Below are 17,459 nucleotides of genomic sequence, written 5' to 3' on the forward strand. Positions count from 1 at the left end.
AAATACTATATGGTATCACTTATATGTGGATTCTAAAAAATAATACAAATGAATCTATATATAACAGACTCACAGACATAGAAACAAATTTATGTTTACCAGAGGTTGGAGAGGGACAGTTAAGGAATATGGAATTAACAGATACAAACTACTCTACATAAAATAGATAAGCAAACAAGATTTACTGTATAGTACAGGGAATTATATTCAATATCTTGTAATAACCTATAATGGAATATAATCTGAAAAAAAATAACTGAATCACTATGCTGCACACCTGAAACTAACACAGTATTGTAAATCAACTATACTTCAGTTAGAAAACAGACCAACCAACCACATTGCTCTCTCTGCCACTTCTTGGGGGCAGTGTGACTTGGCTGGTTTTTTCCTAGAGAACCCAACTCCTGGAGCTGGTTGTTGCTCCTGCCCTTGGTTGGTTTTCTTCGGGGATTATATCAATATGTTGTTGTTCTTCTGTTTTCTTGCAAATTGTCTACTTTTTACCTTTCCCTTACAAAAACTCAGTCATGTAGAAAAGGTACCATCATGCTTTATTGTATTTAAAACAAAAAAGGGTAACTTACTCCTTTCTCATTTCAGTTATGAAAGCATGCAGTCCTCGTTTTCTGCTTTATGTATTTTTGTTTGTTTGGTTTTGGCCTGCCTATAGTAGATCTTCTCTTATTTGGTGATTTTTTAGTATTATGTTAACCTGCTCTTCTGTGTTCGTTACCATTTCTATTAGTTCCAAAGAGACTGAGCTTCCTCTAGGTCTGTTTGTGGCTAAATACTAGTGTTCCTGTTAACTCAGTGGACAGATTTTAGAGTCTACGGTTTTTAAACCAAGGAAGTAATTTTTGGTTCCAAGCCTTGGTAAACTGACTACTTTATTTCCTTCTCCAACCTAGGATGGTGATCGAGACATTTTTATTGATGGGGTTGTTGCTCGTAATAGAGCCTTGAATGGGGATCTGGTGGTTGTGAATCTGCTTCCAGAGGAGCAGTGGAAGGTGAGTTAAATTTTCCTTTTATAACTGTAGACTTCTCAGGGCCTTTTGCAGTAGTGCATCAGTGAGACATCATTAACTAAAGCAGTCACAGACTCCTAAGGCCCTTGGTTGCCTCAGAAGCAGACCACAGAATTCTTGGGACATAGAAGCATTGGGTGCGCAGACATTTAATGATTTCGGTTCAACTGGTTCAATCCCTCCCCTGTGATCTGTCTTCCCTGTCACATGCTTTGCATTGGTTTCTGGTAATTTTTAGGATAGAAAAAAAGCTTGCAGGGGACATTCAAACCTGATACGTATTAATATCCCACATTTAATGCTGGGAGAACTAGAAAGACAAAGCCATAGAGATGGTGCAGTCTCCACATATTCCTGCTGCCTCTCCTGGAGAACCCAGGCAACACATATCTAGTTCTGTGATGTCCAGTTTGGTGATTGGACTTCTCTTGGCAGATAAAAATAGACTGTGTATTTTTATAAAACAGAAATTTGGTAGCAGACAAAAATGTTTTTAACATGAGAATATTCTGGGTTTTAGTCTCCATTTGTGTCTGTCAACTGAAAAGGAAGATTTAGTTTTGTTTTGACTATTGTTTTAAATAAGGATCAGGCACTAGAATGATTCATAGCAACCATTTCTTTGAATTGTCATATAAAACTGGTAACTTGTATATCTAAGTCTGAATTTTTCTTCCTAGTATTCTTTTCTTTTTTTTTGAATTTTATTTTATTTTATTTATACAGCAGTTTCTTATTATCTGTTTTATACATGTTAGTGTATATATGTCAATCCCAATTTCCCAATTCATCCCACCACCACCACCACCTCCCCCCTCCCCCCCCACCCTCTTTCCCCCCCGTGGTGTCCATATGTTTGTTCTCTACATCTGTGTCTCTATTTCTGCCTTGCAAACCGGTTCATCTGTACCATTTTTCTAGGTTCCACATATATGCGTTAATATACGATATTTGTTTTTCTCTTTCTGACTTACTTCACTCTGTATGACAGTCTCTAGATCCATCCACGTCTCTACAAAATGACCCAATTTCATTCCTTTTTACGGCTGAGTAATATTCCATTGTATATATGTACCACATCTTCTTTATCCATTTGTCTGTCGACGGGCATTTAGGTTGCTTCCATGAGCTGGCTATTGTAAATAGTGCTGTAGTGAACATTGGGGTGCATGTGTCTTTTTGAATTATGGTTTTCTCTGGGTATTTGCCCAGTAGTGGGATTGCTGGGTCATATGGTAATTCTATTTTTAGTTTTTTAAGGAACCTCCATATTGTTCTCCGTAGTGGCTGTATCAATTTACATTCCCACCAACAGTGCAGGAGGGTTCCCTTTTCTCCACACCCTCTCCAGCATTTGTTGTTTGTAGATTTTCTGATGATGCCCATTCTAACCAGTGTGAGGTAATACCTCATTGTAGTTTTGATTTGCATTTCTCTAATAATTAGTGATGTTGAGCAGCTTTTCATGTGCCTCTTGGCCATCTGTATGTCTTCTTTGGAGAAATGTCTATTTAGGTCTTCTGCCCATTTTTTGATTGGGTTGTTTGTTTTTTTAATATTGAGCTGCATGATTCCTAGTATTCTTTATATCATATCTTTTATTTTATTTGGCTCAATTTATTGCTACTCAAGAATTTGGTGTCTTCTTCAGTGAGAGGTATTACAGCAGAGTGATTAATAGAGTGGACTTTTAGGCTAGGCTACTTGGGTTTGAAGCTCATCTTTGCCAGTAATCTGTATAACCTTGGGTGAATTATATACCCTCTCTGTGCTTCAAATACCTCATCTGTAGAATGAGAATAATCATAGTACCTACTTCATAGGTTTGTCATAGGATTAAATGAGAATATATGTAGAAATCTTAGAATAGTGCCTGACCCATGGTAGCAGCTCAAGTTTTTTTTTTTTTTTTTTTAATTAATTAATTAATTTATTTTTTGGCTGTGTTGGGTCTTCGTTTCTGTGCGAGGGCTTTCTCTAGTTGCGGCAAGTGGGGGCCACTCTTCATCGCGGTGCGCAGGCCTCTTACTGTCACGGCCTCTCTTGTTGTGGAGCACAAGCTCCAGACGCGCAGGCTCAGTAGTTGTGGCTCACGGGCCCAGTTGCTCCGCGGCATGTGGGATCTTCCCAGACCAGGGCTCGAACCCGTGTCCCCTGCATTGGCAGGCAGACTCCCAAGCGCTGTGCCACCAGGGAAGCCCTCAAGTTTTTATTATTAATTTTTTCCAGAAATGTGGGAAGTACTACCTTATCTCAGAGCTTTGTTGAGACATAAATTAAATTTTTCTTTTTATCTGATAGGGCTATAGTAATTGAGTAAGACCTTTGTGTCAGGAATTTGTAGGGTGCACGGAAATTATTAATGCTCAAGATGGACATAGTTGTTGCCCTCATGGAGCTTTTAGTCTGGTAGGGAGTGCAGGTAGGAAGAGACAGATACTACTCACACTTATACAAATTTAAGGATAATTTTGATTAATGCTGCGAAGTTAAGTGCAGAGTGTTTTACGAGAGTGAATTATCCTAGTCCATATCTACCTCTTCACCTCCCCCCCAACTCCCATCCCTAGTTGCTGACAATTGTGGATAGTCTCCTTACTTGAGTCCTTGAAAGCACAGCTAAGGGTTGGCTCCAGGTCCTAGGAACATAGGTTGATTTAGGTCATTTCCTCTTTTCCTGAAAGCATCATTTAGCAGTGTTGACCAGGTTTAAGATGACAGGAAGAGTGCATTAGGGTCTGGTCAAACCAAAGGAAGTATTCCTAGAGGTCATTAGAGAGAGTAAATAGGCAGCATTATAGTAAAATAAGCCAAAGGAACAAAAAAGATGATGGATCCCTTTGACTTAAGGGGTGAGAATGGATAGACTAGAAAGAAATAGAAGAGTATTTAGCAAGACAGATGGATCTAGAGCTGACCAGAGCAGGTATGAGATATTGACTGGTTAAAGAGTTAATGGAATGGCTGTGTTAAGTTTTAATTTCTTTTTAGGCATTTTAATAGAGATCTTGAAAATATATGGAGGCCTAGATGGTTTCACTTACTGATGAATTCCACTAAACATTTAAGGAAGAAATAGTCCTGATTTTACAAAAATGCTTACAGGAAAAGCAAGAGAAGGATACCTTTTCCAATTCATTCTATGAGGCCAGCATTGCCCTAATACCAAAACCAGGAAAGGACATTTTAAGAAAAGAAAGCTACAGACCAGTACTCCTCACAAACATGGGTGAAAAAGTCCTCAACAAAATATTAACAAATAAAATCCAGCAATGTATTAAAAGGATAATACAACATGACAAAGTGGGGTTTATCTCAGGAGTGCAAGGTTGGTTTAATATCTGAAAAGCAATTTGGTGTAATTCACCATATTAACAGGCTAAAGTTAACCCCATATTTAAATCAAATGCCATCATTTTGATAGATGCAGAAAATACATTTGACAAAAGTCCACAACCATTCATGATAAAAACTCATAGTAGACTAGCAATAGAAGAGGACTTCTTCAGTCTGGTGAAGAATATCTAGGAGATACTTAAAACTAACATTATTCTTAGCGGTGAAAGAGTGAATGTTTTTTTTCTACTATTGGGAATGAGGTAAGACTGTCCCTTCTCATTCCTTTTATTCAACATCATACTGGAGATTCTAGTCAGTATGATAAAGCAATAGAAAAAAACATTTAGATCAGAAAGGATGAAGGAAAACCTTCTCTATTCTCAGACTGTGTGATTTTCTATGTATAAAAACCTAAGGAATTTACAAGAAAAGCTACTAGAACTAATAAGTGAGCTTAGGAAGGCTGAAGGACAGAAGGCTGATATACAAAAACCCATTGTATTTCTATATAGTAGCAATGAAAAATTGGAAGTTGAAAACTTTCTTAAAGTACCATTTTTAATAGGATGAAAAATATGAAATACTTAGGGTTAAATGTGACCAAAGATGTGTAAGACTATAAAACATTATTGAGAGAAATTAAATAAGGCCTCAGTAAATGGTGAGAAATACTGTGTTCATGAATTAAAAGACTCAGTATTGTTAAGCTGCCAATTCTATTCAAATTGATCTGTAGATTAAGCATAATTCCAAACAAAATCCTAGCAGGCTTCTTTGTAGAAATTAGCAAACTGATTTTAAGACTTATTTGAAAGGGCAAAGGACCTAGAATAGCCAAAACAAAGAACAACAAAGTTGGGGGACATATACTACCTGATTTCAATACTTATTATAAGGCTTTGGTAATTGAGACAGTTTGATATTATCAAGATGGACATATAGATCAATAGAACATAATAGAGAATCCAGAAATAGACCCATACATATATGATTAATAAATTTTCTACAAAGGTGCCAAGGTAATTCAATGGGGAAAGAATACCTTTTCAACAGATGTGCTATTAAAATTGTATAGCCATATGAAAAATAATGAACTTCAACCCTTACCTTGTACCATATATAGAAATTAACTTGAAGTGAATCGTGGATCTAAATGTTTATGTAAAAACTGTAATCTTTCTAGAAGAAAATAGAGGAGAAAATTTAGTGACCTTAGATTTGGCAAGTATTTTTTAAGTGTAATATAAAAAATATGAAATATAAAAAAAAAAATCAATAAATTTTTAGTTAAAATTATAAACTTTTAGTTTTCAATAGACAGTTATAAAAAATGAAAAAGCAAGCCACAGACTAGGAGAAAATATTTGCAAAACACTTATCTCACCAAAAACTTTTATCTAGAATATAAGAACTCTTATAAGTCAATAATAAACAAACAACCCAGTTAAAAACTGTAATAAAGATGTGAACAGATGCTTTACTAATAAGATATATGGATGGCAAATAAGCATATGAAAAGATGCTCAGCATAATTAGTCATTATGGAATGTAAATTAAAAGCACAAAATACTACTGCAAAATCACTAGAATGGCTAAAGTCGAAATGGCTGACCATAACCAGTGTTGGCAAGGATATTGAACAAGGATCTCTCATATGCTGCTGGTGGGAATATAAAATGGTACAATCACTTTGGAAAACAGTCTGGAAGTTTCTTAAAAAGTTAAGCATACGCCTAACAAATGAGCCAGCTATTCCATTCCTGGATATTTACCTTAGCGAAATTAAGGCATTTGTTCATATAAAGATTTATATGTGAAAGTTCATAGCAGCTTTTTTGGTAATAGTCCCAAACTGGAAACCACTCAAATGTCCATCATCATGGAAACCAATTTTGGTATATCCATTCAATGGAATACAACTTAGCTGTTAAAAAAAATTAATGAAGTATTGATACATGTAATAACATGGGTGAATCTCAAAATAATTATGATGTGTGAAAGAAGCTAGACAAGAAAGAATACACTCTGTATGATTCCATTATATAAAACTGGAAAATGCAAACTAATTTATAATGACAAAAGGCAGATCATTGGTTGCCTGGGGTGGGAGTAGGACAGGGGGATTACCAAGGGACCCCAAAGAAAGTTTTGGGGGTGATGGACATGTTCATTATCTTGATGGGGTAGTTTCACAATTGTGTATGTTAAGACCAATCAATTTGTGTACTTTAAATACATGTAGTTTATTGTATGTCAGTTATACCTCAATAAAGCGGTAAAAAATACTGAAAATGAAGAAACAAAAACAAAAGAAGATATTTGGACAAATGAGTCTGGAGCTCCAAGAAGAGACTGGGACTAGAGGTGTAAATTTGGGAGTTATCAACATAGGTGTTAATGAGGTCACCTAGAGAGTGTAGCTAGAGAAGGCAGCTGAATCCTGAGTTCTTGGGCAAGCCAACATTTAGAGGTCAGCAAGAGGATCTCTAGAGGTCAGGTAAGGAGACTGCAGAGAGGCCTGTGCCCCTGATATATTGGGGTATGGACCATGATGGTTAAATTCCACCAGTGCTTGGTTCAGAGAAAAGGCTGATGCATCCTGAGGGTGTAGGGGACAGAGGACCAAGTGAAATGGGTATCAACAAACTCAGGCTCTCATAGTCCATATAACCCGCTTGAATCTAGGGAGGCATTTTTTGATCCACCTTGCTTGATGACTTTTTCAGACCTGTTGCTGGCAAGAGGAAGCTTCATGGAAGGAATCAGTATACCTTTAGCCCTTAAGCAAGGAGGAGGAGGATGTTTAGTGAAATATGTTCTCAGGATTAAGCATAGGAAGCCCAGACCAAAGAGGCTAGAGTCAGGAACTTTTGATGAAATCCTTTTAGCTGTAATTTGTAATGTTCCACCTATATTATTTCTGCATTCCCCCAAGTGTAAAAACAACTTTCCAGTTAGCAGTACACTTCTTTTTTTTTTAAGATTTTTTTGATGTGGACCAATTTTTTTTTTTTTTTTAATAAACTTATTTATTTTATTTATTTTATTTTTGGCTGTGTTGGGTCTTCGTTGCTGTGTGCGGGCTTTCTCTAGTTGCGGTGAGCGGGGGCCACTCTTCGTTGCGGTGCGCAGGCTTCTCATTGCGGTGGCTTCTCCCGTTGCGGAGCACGGGCTCTAGGCGTGTGAGCTCAGTAGTTGTGGCTCACGGACTCTAGAGCGCAGCTCAGTAGCTGTGGCGCACGGGCTTAGTTGCTCTGCGGCATGTGGGATCTTCCCGGACCAGGGCTCGAACCCGTGTCCCCTGCATTGGCAGGCGGATTCTCCACCGCTGTGCCACCAGGGAAGCCCTGATGTGGACCAATTTTAAAGTCTTTATTGAATTTGTTACAGTATTGCTTCTGTTTTATGTTTTGGTTTTTTGGCCACGAGGCATGTGGGATCTTAGCTCCCCAACCAGGGATCGAACCTGCACCCCCTGCATTGGAAGGCAAAGTCTTAACTACTGGGCTGCCAGGGAAGTACTGCCCAGTACTGGCAGGTGGGCCAGGCACCTCGTCAAGAATCATAACAGTCACTGTCCTGTACGGGAATGGGCAGCGCTGGGGTTTCTAGGCAGATGGGTAGAGGGAAATAGAGGGACTCAGAAGGCCAGTATTAGTATTAGTATTGAGGAGTCTGGAGAGGAGGTGATATTCATGAAGGAGGTGTGCAGAACAAAGCTGAGAGTAGCTGTTTTTTGTCAGAGAAAGATGGATGTGAGGATACCTCATTAGAACTGAGGCCAGTCCTGTAGGCCAGTGCTTGTCTCTAACTTGCAAATGATTCACCTGGGGATTTTGTTAAAATGCAAATTCTAATTCAGTAGATCTGAGGTGGTGCCCCAAATCGTGCATTTCTAACAAGTCCCCAGTCAACATTGGTGCTACGGGTTCTGGAACCATACTTTGAATAACAAGCCTGGTGAGTCAGGAGAAAAGAAGAAAGAAGCAGCTAGGGAACTTGGGGATGAACTCTCTGGGCCCAGGATCTGAGACTTGGTTGGCAGGAAGATAGTTGAGGAAGAAATGTGAACCTTAACACTTGTGGCTGGGCCATGATGTCCCCCTGAGAGACTGGATCCTGAAACTCTTTTTATTAATGACATCCTTTTGAGCAAGGATTGGAATGGATATAGAGAAAGGCCTAGACTGACAAGGAGAACCCTACCCTTTGAGTTGCTGGTAGAAGTAGAGTTGGGGTGATGACAGAGGGGCTGCCTTGGTATGTATATAGGCCCTCTTCGGCTTTCAGAAGATTTGAAATGTAGAGAGTGGCTCAGGGTTCCTTACTTGTTCCATTTCTGTGGAGTTCCTAAAGGTCTTCACAGTGGCTGCCTGACAACTGCTTTTTATATTAAAGTCAGCCCCATTAAGTACGTCTCTTAGGCCTCATTGGAATAAGTATTTCACAGCTTCCCATTCTGAAGAGGGGAGCTCTGTTGGCTATAGCCCACCTGTGACAGTTGTTGGTGACAGGGTCAAACTAGAGAGAAGAGAATATTCAGACTGTCATCAAGAATCCCTGACATGTAGAATATAAACATCTCAAAGCATACTGGCCAATTGTATTACAGGTTTGTTAGTACAAAAGCATATTGTTATCAAAGGAATCTGTAGTCAATGGTGCGAGCAAATGCGAATTAATTGGATTATTCATCTTTGCTTCTCTATTCTTGTTGTGCTCACCCCTCTTGGGTTTGTAAACAACAGTTCTTTTAGCTGTAGTAGTAAATAGTCAATTTATTTCACAGCATGTTTTTTGGCAAAATAGATAGCTGTAGAAGTATCAAGCTGTGAGGCAATAATAAAAAATAATTTGCTCTTATGTAACAATTTTAATTTCAGAATTCCTCCATGCTTTTAGTATTTATATGTAATTTTTATTACAGACATTTAATGAAGGCTTCTTGAGGCAAATGATAGTTTCTTTACTTTGTCAATTCGGAAATTAAGTGACTTGTTTGAGAACTTGGAGTTTTGGGAAACGGAGTAGAATCCATATGTCTTGACTTAGCTTAATGTTCTTTGCTTATGTTTGTTTTTTTTTGCTCTTTTTTTTTTTTGTGAGAGTGTGTGTATGTATTTTTATAGCCTGAGGGTTTGTGGCTTTCCTCAGGTTTTCAGAGTGGATGGATGTGTCCCCAAATGGTTAGAAGCCATTGATCTTGATGATTCTGCCTGGAACAGTTCAGGGTACCTGGTGGCTTCTCATCCTCCACCCCTCCTGCCCTGTGCTAGATGCTGGAGGTACAAACTCAAATAGGTCACATGCTTTGCTTTTAAGGTGTTTGTAGGCTGGTTGGAAGAGGGATGGGAACAGTTGTAGTACGGTTTGCACGATAGAGAAATACATGTTGTTATGCGAGCACTAAACTGAGAGAATTTGGGAAGGTTTCATAGAAGGAGTTCCATTTGAACTATGGTTTGGAAGATGGGAATGGAGAAGGAGAGAGGTTTGGTTTTCTTTTAGGATGAGAATGATTTGTTTAGGGCTGAGAATTATTTGGCAGGAGAGGGTTGTGAAAATTTCCACTTTGAGGGAGGAACATATGAAGTAAGGCTCTGTCTTTCTGCCATGCAGTTGGCTGAATGCTGCAGCCCCTCAACCAACTCTCTTAGACACGGGCAAAAGCAGGGAATTCCTAATTGTTACCAAGATCCTCCCCTCTAGGAAGACTAAAGTCCTTGACCCCCTTTTACTGAAGCTCACAGTATCCTGCTCTTTGCTCTATAAACTTGTCTAATTGTCATGTATTTGATCTTAGCCCCACCTCTTCCATTTTCTTTTCTTTTTCCCACCAAGTTCATCTTCCATAATCATCAACAACATTGTCCTTTATCTTTTTTTAAACTATAATAAATTCATCCTATTATTTTTCTTTTTTTAAAAATCAAATACTGTAGTACATTACCATTAAGTGTATGTAGACTCTGTGGATGCTGCTGCTGATTGCTAACTTTTTAGTGCTAACTGTGTACCAGGAACTGTATTTAGTGCCTCACACCATTCTTTAGTCTGCTTTTATCTCTATCCCAATTTCGTGAATGGGAAACCTGAGGTCTAGCTTAAACATCTTACTTATTTAGGGAACATATAAATATAGCTAGGGAGTGACAGTGTTGGGATTCAGATTCACATCTCGTCATGTCATGACCTCATTGCTATTTGTTATTCCAGAGATGCAAAGGAGAGAGTTATTTGATCTGTAGATAGATATTGTCAGGTATCATAAAAATCAACATAAATCCAGAAAATAATAATACATGATTTAGTATTAGGCAGTATCCTGAGTTGCCATCATGGGTAAAGAAGATGACTTTACCAATTGAAACGACCAAAGGCCCAGTATTATTCTTTTTTTTTTTTTAAGCAGCACATAGTATCTTTTTATTATGAGTTTTGCTGGTCTTGATCTAGTATTTCAGTTAATTTTTTTTTTTAATTTTTAAAAATTTTAAAAAATCTTTTACTTAGTAGCTTTTTATGGTTTATTATATATATATATATTTAATTTTTAAAAAAATTTTAAAATCTTTTACTTAGTAGCTCCCAGTATTATTCTTAGAAGACAAACAATTTAGAAACAATTAATTAGAATTCGAGTGAACTGAGTGGTTGTATCCTAAGGCTAGAGAGATATGAAAGCTACCAAGGGCATTAGGGAGGCAAGTATTGGGAAAGTGTCTTACCAGACATCTGTCCTACATAATAGATCGAAACCGAGAGAGCTAACCCAATTATAAAGTCAAACCATGAGCTACAGCCCGCTGGACAAGGCATAGAATCAAAGAGGTTATAGACTCAGATACCATTCTGGCTTGTTGGCAGCAGATCTCAAATTCATGGGGCATGTGACACAGGTATTCAGAAGGCAGGTAGGCATTTGTCATATAGAGGGTGCCTCCTTCTGGGACTTTGGGACAGGGTTCTAATTCCAGAGATGTGGGACCATCTTATTACAAACAGACTGTTGGAGGCAGCCACTAGGCTGGGAGTCAAGGATAAGATTTAATCCCTGAGCTAGGAGAATTGGCTAGAGTGGTACTGGGAGCAAGAACCAAAGCAGAAGACCAACCTTGAAAGGCAGAACTCTGGGCCTTTTTTGGCTGTACCAAAGGAGATTTGGGAACCCAGAATTCAGCTCTGGTATCTTGGATCTGGGGGTTGGGTTAAAGCTAAGCCCTCCTATAGGAGGAGCCAAAGCTGTTTAAATATTAACTTCTTTGCTTGATTGGGAACTAGGGTGAGCAGCTTAGTTGATGCAGCCATAGTGAGTGGCCCAGAGAAAATCAGAGTAAAGGAGGCTGATAAGAGCGTATTAAAATTAAAATCAGGTGAAACTGTGAAACAGAAGCTGACTAGCTGAAGAGTCAGGAGTGGATTTCAAGTGAAATTTCTTCTCATTGGAACTTAGCTTCTATATTCTTCCGTCTGAATATTTAAAATATAGTAAGACAGACTGGAATAGATTTGATATATTGATACCCAATGGAAAATTATAATTTTATTCATTTATCACCCAGGTATTTGTTGAATACCTGCATTGTACTTGGGAATAAATCAACCAAGCACTTTGTTAGCTAAGTCTAAATTTCTCTTGGGACAGGATTATTTTACTTAATTTACAACAGAGTAAAGTTTATACATGAATTAAGAAGGATGGAAAAGCAAGGGCAATTATTCTATGTTTTCTAACATGTCTATTGTACAGTTCCTAAGAAAACTTATTTTTATGCAGAATGCTAATACTTCAGCAAGGGAATAATAGAAGTATGGATGGATATTTTGGAAGAGGTTGGCACAGAAAGGACTTGAGTTTAAAAGAATAAAGGAAGTGCTGATAGGAGTAACTACTCTTGTTCTAAATTAAACAAACAAAAATCAAAGTGCACATTTAATCCCTAACTTTCAATGGCTGTTCCAAACCTTCTTATGGTCACATGAAATTGGTCTAGTACAGTAAATTGTTTCCTTTGACAACTAACTTTTCCTTCAAATGATTGTTTTAAAGTTTTGTCTTCCAAGTTCTTCTTTAAATATGCACCCATCATACTAGATTATATTTAATCCAATCTCTTATATAACCACTATCATTTTGGATTGCTCTCAATTCCAGTGGAATTCGGATTTCTTAGAACTGTTTGGTTTCTTGGCCTGCATGGCAGGCCCAAAAAAGACTTGGAAGGTACTTAATCTTGGAGGGCAAGGTCTTTGGAGCCTCCACCCATAACAGTATGGTAGGTAAGGTATATCTACTACCATGATCATATTTTCCCAAAATTGTTATATACACAAACCTATTTTTAACAATCATCTTTTCTTCTTTATTGCCAGCTCTAGGATCAAATACTTCAGGTTCTTGCCTGCTTTAAACATGCCTTCAGATCTCTGTAATTCAAATTGAAATGTCTGAAATAAGGAATGTATCATTTAAGGATAGAGTAGCTTATTTGTGCTGGGAAACTCCCAATTAATATTTCAGGATTATTTGCTAGAAAACTAATTCATTTCTCCTTAACTCCATGGAGATGGTTTGGTGAAATTCACATTCATTGTAAGGAATGAGTTAATATAGGTAAAGTACTTAAAGCAATACTGACATATTATAAATGCTCTAGAAATGTCAGATATTACCATTATTCTTCTTTGAAATGAGGACTGAGAGTTACAGTTAGGCCAAGATCATAATAATGACTCAAGTTTACTATTCCCAGCTCTTGAATTTACCACTGATAACATTTGCTCATAGTAGACATAAAATGTTGACATAAAATGTTGATGTCTCAGTATGCATTCCTTTGAGGAAATTGCTGGACAGTTGTATGGTGGGCAAGATTATACTGTGGAATGATGTGGTTTATTTCTTACTCACGCCCTTTGCCCATCAAGCTCATCTAGGGTTTTGTTTTACATGATCATCACTCCAGAGCCCAGGCTGAATGGAACAGCTGCCATCAGGAGTACTCCCCTTTTCTGTGGCAGAAGGAAACAGAGCCCTGGAGGGGCCACATTTAAAATGCCTTTGTCCCAAAGCGACTTCATCAGTTCTGTTCACAACTCATTGGCCAGAACGAGTCACCTGGCCCTACTCAACCACAAGAGGGCCAAGAAGTACAGTTCTACAAAGTGTCTGCAGGTAGGGATAGCAGGAAATATCTGGTGAACTGCACTGATGACTATCACACTGGATTAATTAGATTCATTGTACTTTGCATTCCTGACCAGCCATCTGAAAAGTGTATGCCACTGGTCATTAGGGAGATCAGGCAAAAATTTCTGTATCGTTTACTATAAATACATCACCACTAATGAAAAAAGAATTCAGAAATACCTGAAAATGATCTAGATGGTTTTTAAGATCACCTTTAGTTATGTAAGTCTTGCTTTAAAGTACAGTGTGTAATACAAAGTAAATTTGTTGATCTTCAAATTAAGCTAATGGTGTAATTTTTGTAAGTGAAAGGCAAGTAAGTTTTAAGGAAGTGTACTGGCATTTATTTGGTAATATTTATAAACCTTAAAGGGTTTATCATTAGCAGTAGTATTTTGATATTGTTGCTTGCTACTGCTATTGTTAAAATTTTCATTTTTTATTAAAAAATTTTCAATAGATATATATTATCCTATGTTTTATAGAAACTAGTCATGATTTAGGGCATATACATAATTGTCTTATGAATTTAGGCAACTAGGGAGAGGAATATGGTAGATTTGGAAAACTATAGATATTTTAGTATTTTGGAGCTTGAAATGCAAGATAGGGATATAAAGTGGCAGGAGATGAGGCCGGGCTGGTAAATGGCAGGTCAGGAGATTCACATCGTGAAATGTCTACATACTGTGTAAAGGAGTTCTGCCGTTATCATGTAGGTATGGGGGAGCCTTTGAAGAATTTTGAGGAGGGGTGATGTAGTCAGATTTGCATAGTAGAATATCATTTTGGTGGAAAGGTAGAGGATTTAAAGGAAAGGGGTAGGGACTTCCCTGGTGGCTCAGTGGTTAAGAATCTGCCTGCCAACGCAGGGGACACAGGTTGGAGCCCTGGTCCAGGAAGATCCCACATGCCGTGGAGCAACTAAACCCGTGCGCCACAACTACTGAGCCTGAGCACCACAGCTACTGAAGCCTGTGTGTCTGGAGCCCATGCTCCGCAACAAGAGAAGCCACCACCACAAGAAGCCCGCGCACTGCAACGAAGAGTAGCCCCCGCTCGCCACAACTAGAGAAAGCCCGTGCAACAACGAAGACCCAATGCAGCCAAAAATAAATAAATAAATAAACAAATTAAAAAAAATAAAATAAAGGAAAGGGGTAAAATTGGTGGGAGATTGATAAAGTTACTTAAGAGAGTCTCAGTGAGTGATGATAAGAGTCACAGTGGCCATGTTGATTGTAAGGAGATGAATTTAAGACTATTTAATAAGATAGAACATGGTGGTTGGATGTAGTAGGCAAGGGAGAAGGAAGAAGCCAGGATGACTCCTACATTTCAGGCTCAGGTAATTGAGGGGATGATGGCACCATTTGCTAAGTTAGGAAGGGAAGCAGGGACATATGATGGGTTTGTTTGGACACATTGAGTTTGTGAGGCCTGGAGACATATAGGTATATAGAGTTAGGAGGCAGCTGGATATTAGGATTTGGAGTTCAGGAGTGAGATCTTGGCTAGAGGTAGAGATTTTGGTAACCTCAGTGGCACTTGAATAAACTGTCTGGGGATGATTTATGGAGAGATCAGGCCACTGAGGATGAAGTCTGAGGGACACCAACACTTAATGGGCATGGAGAGGAAGAGGATCCAGTAAAGGAGACTGAGAAGTGGTGGCCAGAGAGGAAGGAGGAAAACCAGGAGAGAATGTTAGTCTGGGAACCAAGACAAAGGAGCATTTGAATGAGGAGGAAGTAGTCAACAGTGCCATGTTGTTGATAGACCCAGTGAGGAATTTTAATGAGAAGTTAGATTTGGCTAACATGGAGCCATCTGTGACACTGATCAGAGCAGTTTTAGTAGGAAAGAAAAGGAAAGGCAGAAACCAAATCCCAGTGAGTGAAGGGGGGCATGAAGGAGGCCGTGAAAGGGTAGTGATAAGACACAAAGATGATGGTGATGGTTGTTTTGGTATGAGAAAAACTTGACTTAAATGTAATATCTTTTTTTTAAAAAAAGAATCAATTTTATTTATTTATTTATTTTTGGTTGTGTTGGGTCTTCTTTGCTGCATGCGGGCATTCTCTAGTTGCAGCGAGCGGGGGCTACTCTTCGTTGCGGTGTGTGGGCTTCTCATTGAGGTGGCTTCTCTTGTTGCGGAGCACTGGCTCTAGGCACGCTGGTTTCAGTAGTTGTGGCACGTGGACTCAGTAGTTTTGGCTCGCAGGCTCTAGAGTGCAGGCTCCATAGTTGTGGCACACAGGCTTAGTTGCTCCGCGGCATGTGAGATCTTCCCAGACCAGGGCTCAAACCCATGTCCCCTGCATTGGCAGGCGGATTCTTAACCACTGCGCCACCAGGGAAGTCCCTAAATGTAGTATCTTAAGTCAGATTTCCTAGAGGCGGAGCTTGAGATGGAAAGTCTTGCCCATCTCAAAAAGTAGTCTATTTTTATGAAAGATTTCTGAAATACACCAAGTTACTTAAAATTTAATTAGTAAAATCATGACATAGATTAAAAGTTCAAATTTGAGAACAACGTACAGAGAACTGGATTTAACGCTAAAAAAAGTTGGGCCTGGCTGGTAAGAGAATGAATCGATAACGCAGAGCACAGAACCAAGGGTAGAACAGGGACGTGCTCTAGAGAAAGCCAGATCAGGTTTTAGAAGCAAATGCACTGGGGACAATTGGCCAGGAGAAGAGAGATGTCCCTATGGCAGTTTTTGGGAACATAGGTACCTTCCAGGGCAGCAGTTGGCAAACTTCCTGTAAAAAGACAAGATAGTAAATGTTTGAGGCGTTGTGGGCCACATGGTTCTGTCACGACTTCTCAACTCTGCCAGTGCAGCACAAAAGCAGCTCTGTTCCAGAAAAACTTCATTTTCAGAAGCAGCTGGATTTGGCCTGTGGGTGGTAGTTTGCCGACCCCTCTTCTAGAGGCATGGTTAGACCTCATGATGGACTTTGCTCCTGCCCAACCAACCAAGCAACTGTAGAAGCCTTGACACAGACCCCTGCTTCTCCTCCTTAAACAGCAGGACAACTATGCTGGGAAAAGTTTTCCTGTTTTGACTCCATCTCAGTATTTCAGGCTTTTAGTTCTTGAGTCTTTTGATGTTGAATCAGACAATGTTAGAGTCTCTATCTTTGTGGGTTCTTGAAAATTAGTTTGCATGGATTCTGTGTTTTGTTTTCCTTTAGAGTTTTCTCTTTAATAATATGTGTGAACGTTAAGCTTGCAGCCTATTAAGAATTCTGTATGTATTTTCCATAGTTTTAGATCATTTTTGATCAGGTTAGAAATAGATCTTGCAGATTAAGTTCTAAGTAATATTTTTTGGAAGCAGGGGAAATTGAATGGGAAGCACACTGCCACCTTAACTTTGTTTCCTTACTACTGCTTATTCTAGCTTCATTCAGTTTCTCATCCAGTGTCCCTGGGCTCTGCCCTTATGCTTCAGGCCTTTTTGCCATTTACTTGAGCAGTAGGTAGTATGTATCAGTGCTTGAAGTGATCAGAGAGAAGACAAGTAGTTTTCCACTAAGTCCTTTTTAAGTGCCAAACCAGGCCCATTTGTGTCGCTGTAAAAATTGTCATTGGTACAGGATGTAGTAGAGGAGGACAGTAGTAGGTCAGGTAAAGGTCAGTGTTTGAGGCAAGTGACGAAGATCAGTTGAAAGGGATGAGTATAAGGCTCCAAATGAGAAGTGTGTTCATGGTCAGGAACCAAGGAGATTTCTAGCAGGTTGGGACATAGAACGAATGATGGAGATAAATGGTTTAGAATATAGACTGTCAGCAGGCTCAGGGGAGGGCTAGTCCACTCATGCAACTCCTCTGTCAAACCTTCGTTGAGTGCTTACTATGAGTCAGGCATCATGCCGTACCTTAGGAATAT

General features: G+C 38.9%; 1 protein-coding gene across 8 annotated transcripts in view; it reads left to right on the top strand.

The window, feature by feature from the left end:
* The window catches only part of DIS3L2 (DIS3 like 3'-5' exoribonuclease 2), a 378,405-nt gene that overhangs the window by 72,001 nt on the left and 288,945 nt on the right, over nt 1–17,459 (top strand). For all 8 annotated transcript variants that reach the window (XR_009700788.1, XM_061188495.1, XM_061188488.1 and 5 more), the window contains exon 5: nt 912–1,013. Coding sequence is in view for 7 of the 8 variants with exons in the window: in XM_061188495.1 (XP_061044478.1) it covers nt 912–1,013 (102 nt within the window). In the remaining variant the exon portion in view is untranslated. The remainder of the gene's footprint in view (nt 1–911; nt 1,014–17,459) is intronic.

Source organism: Eubalaena glacialis, chromosome 1, assembly GCF_028564815.1.
Source record: "Eubalaena glacialis isolate mEubGla1 chromosome 1, mEubGla1.1.hap2.+ XY, whole genome shotgun sequence".
Lineage (NCBI taxonomy): Eukaryota > Metazoa > Chordata > Mammalia > Artiodactyla > Balaenidae > Eubalaena > Eubalaena glacialis.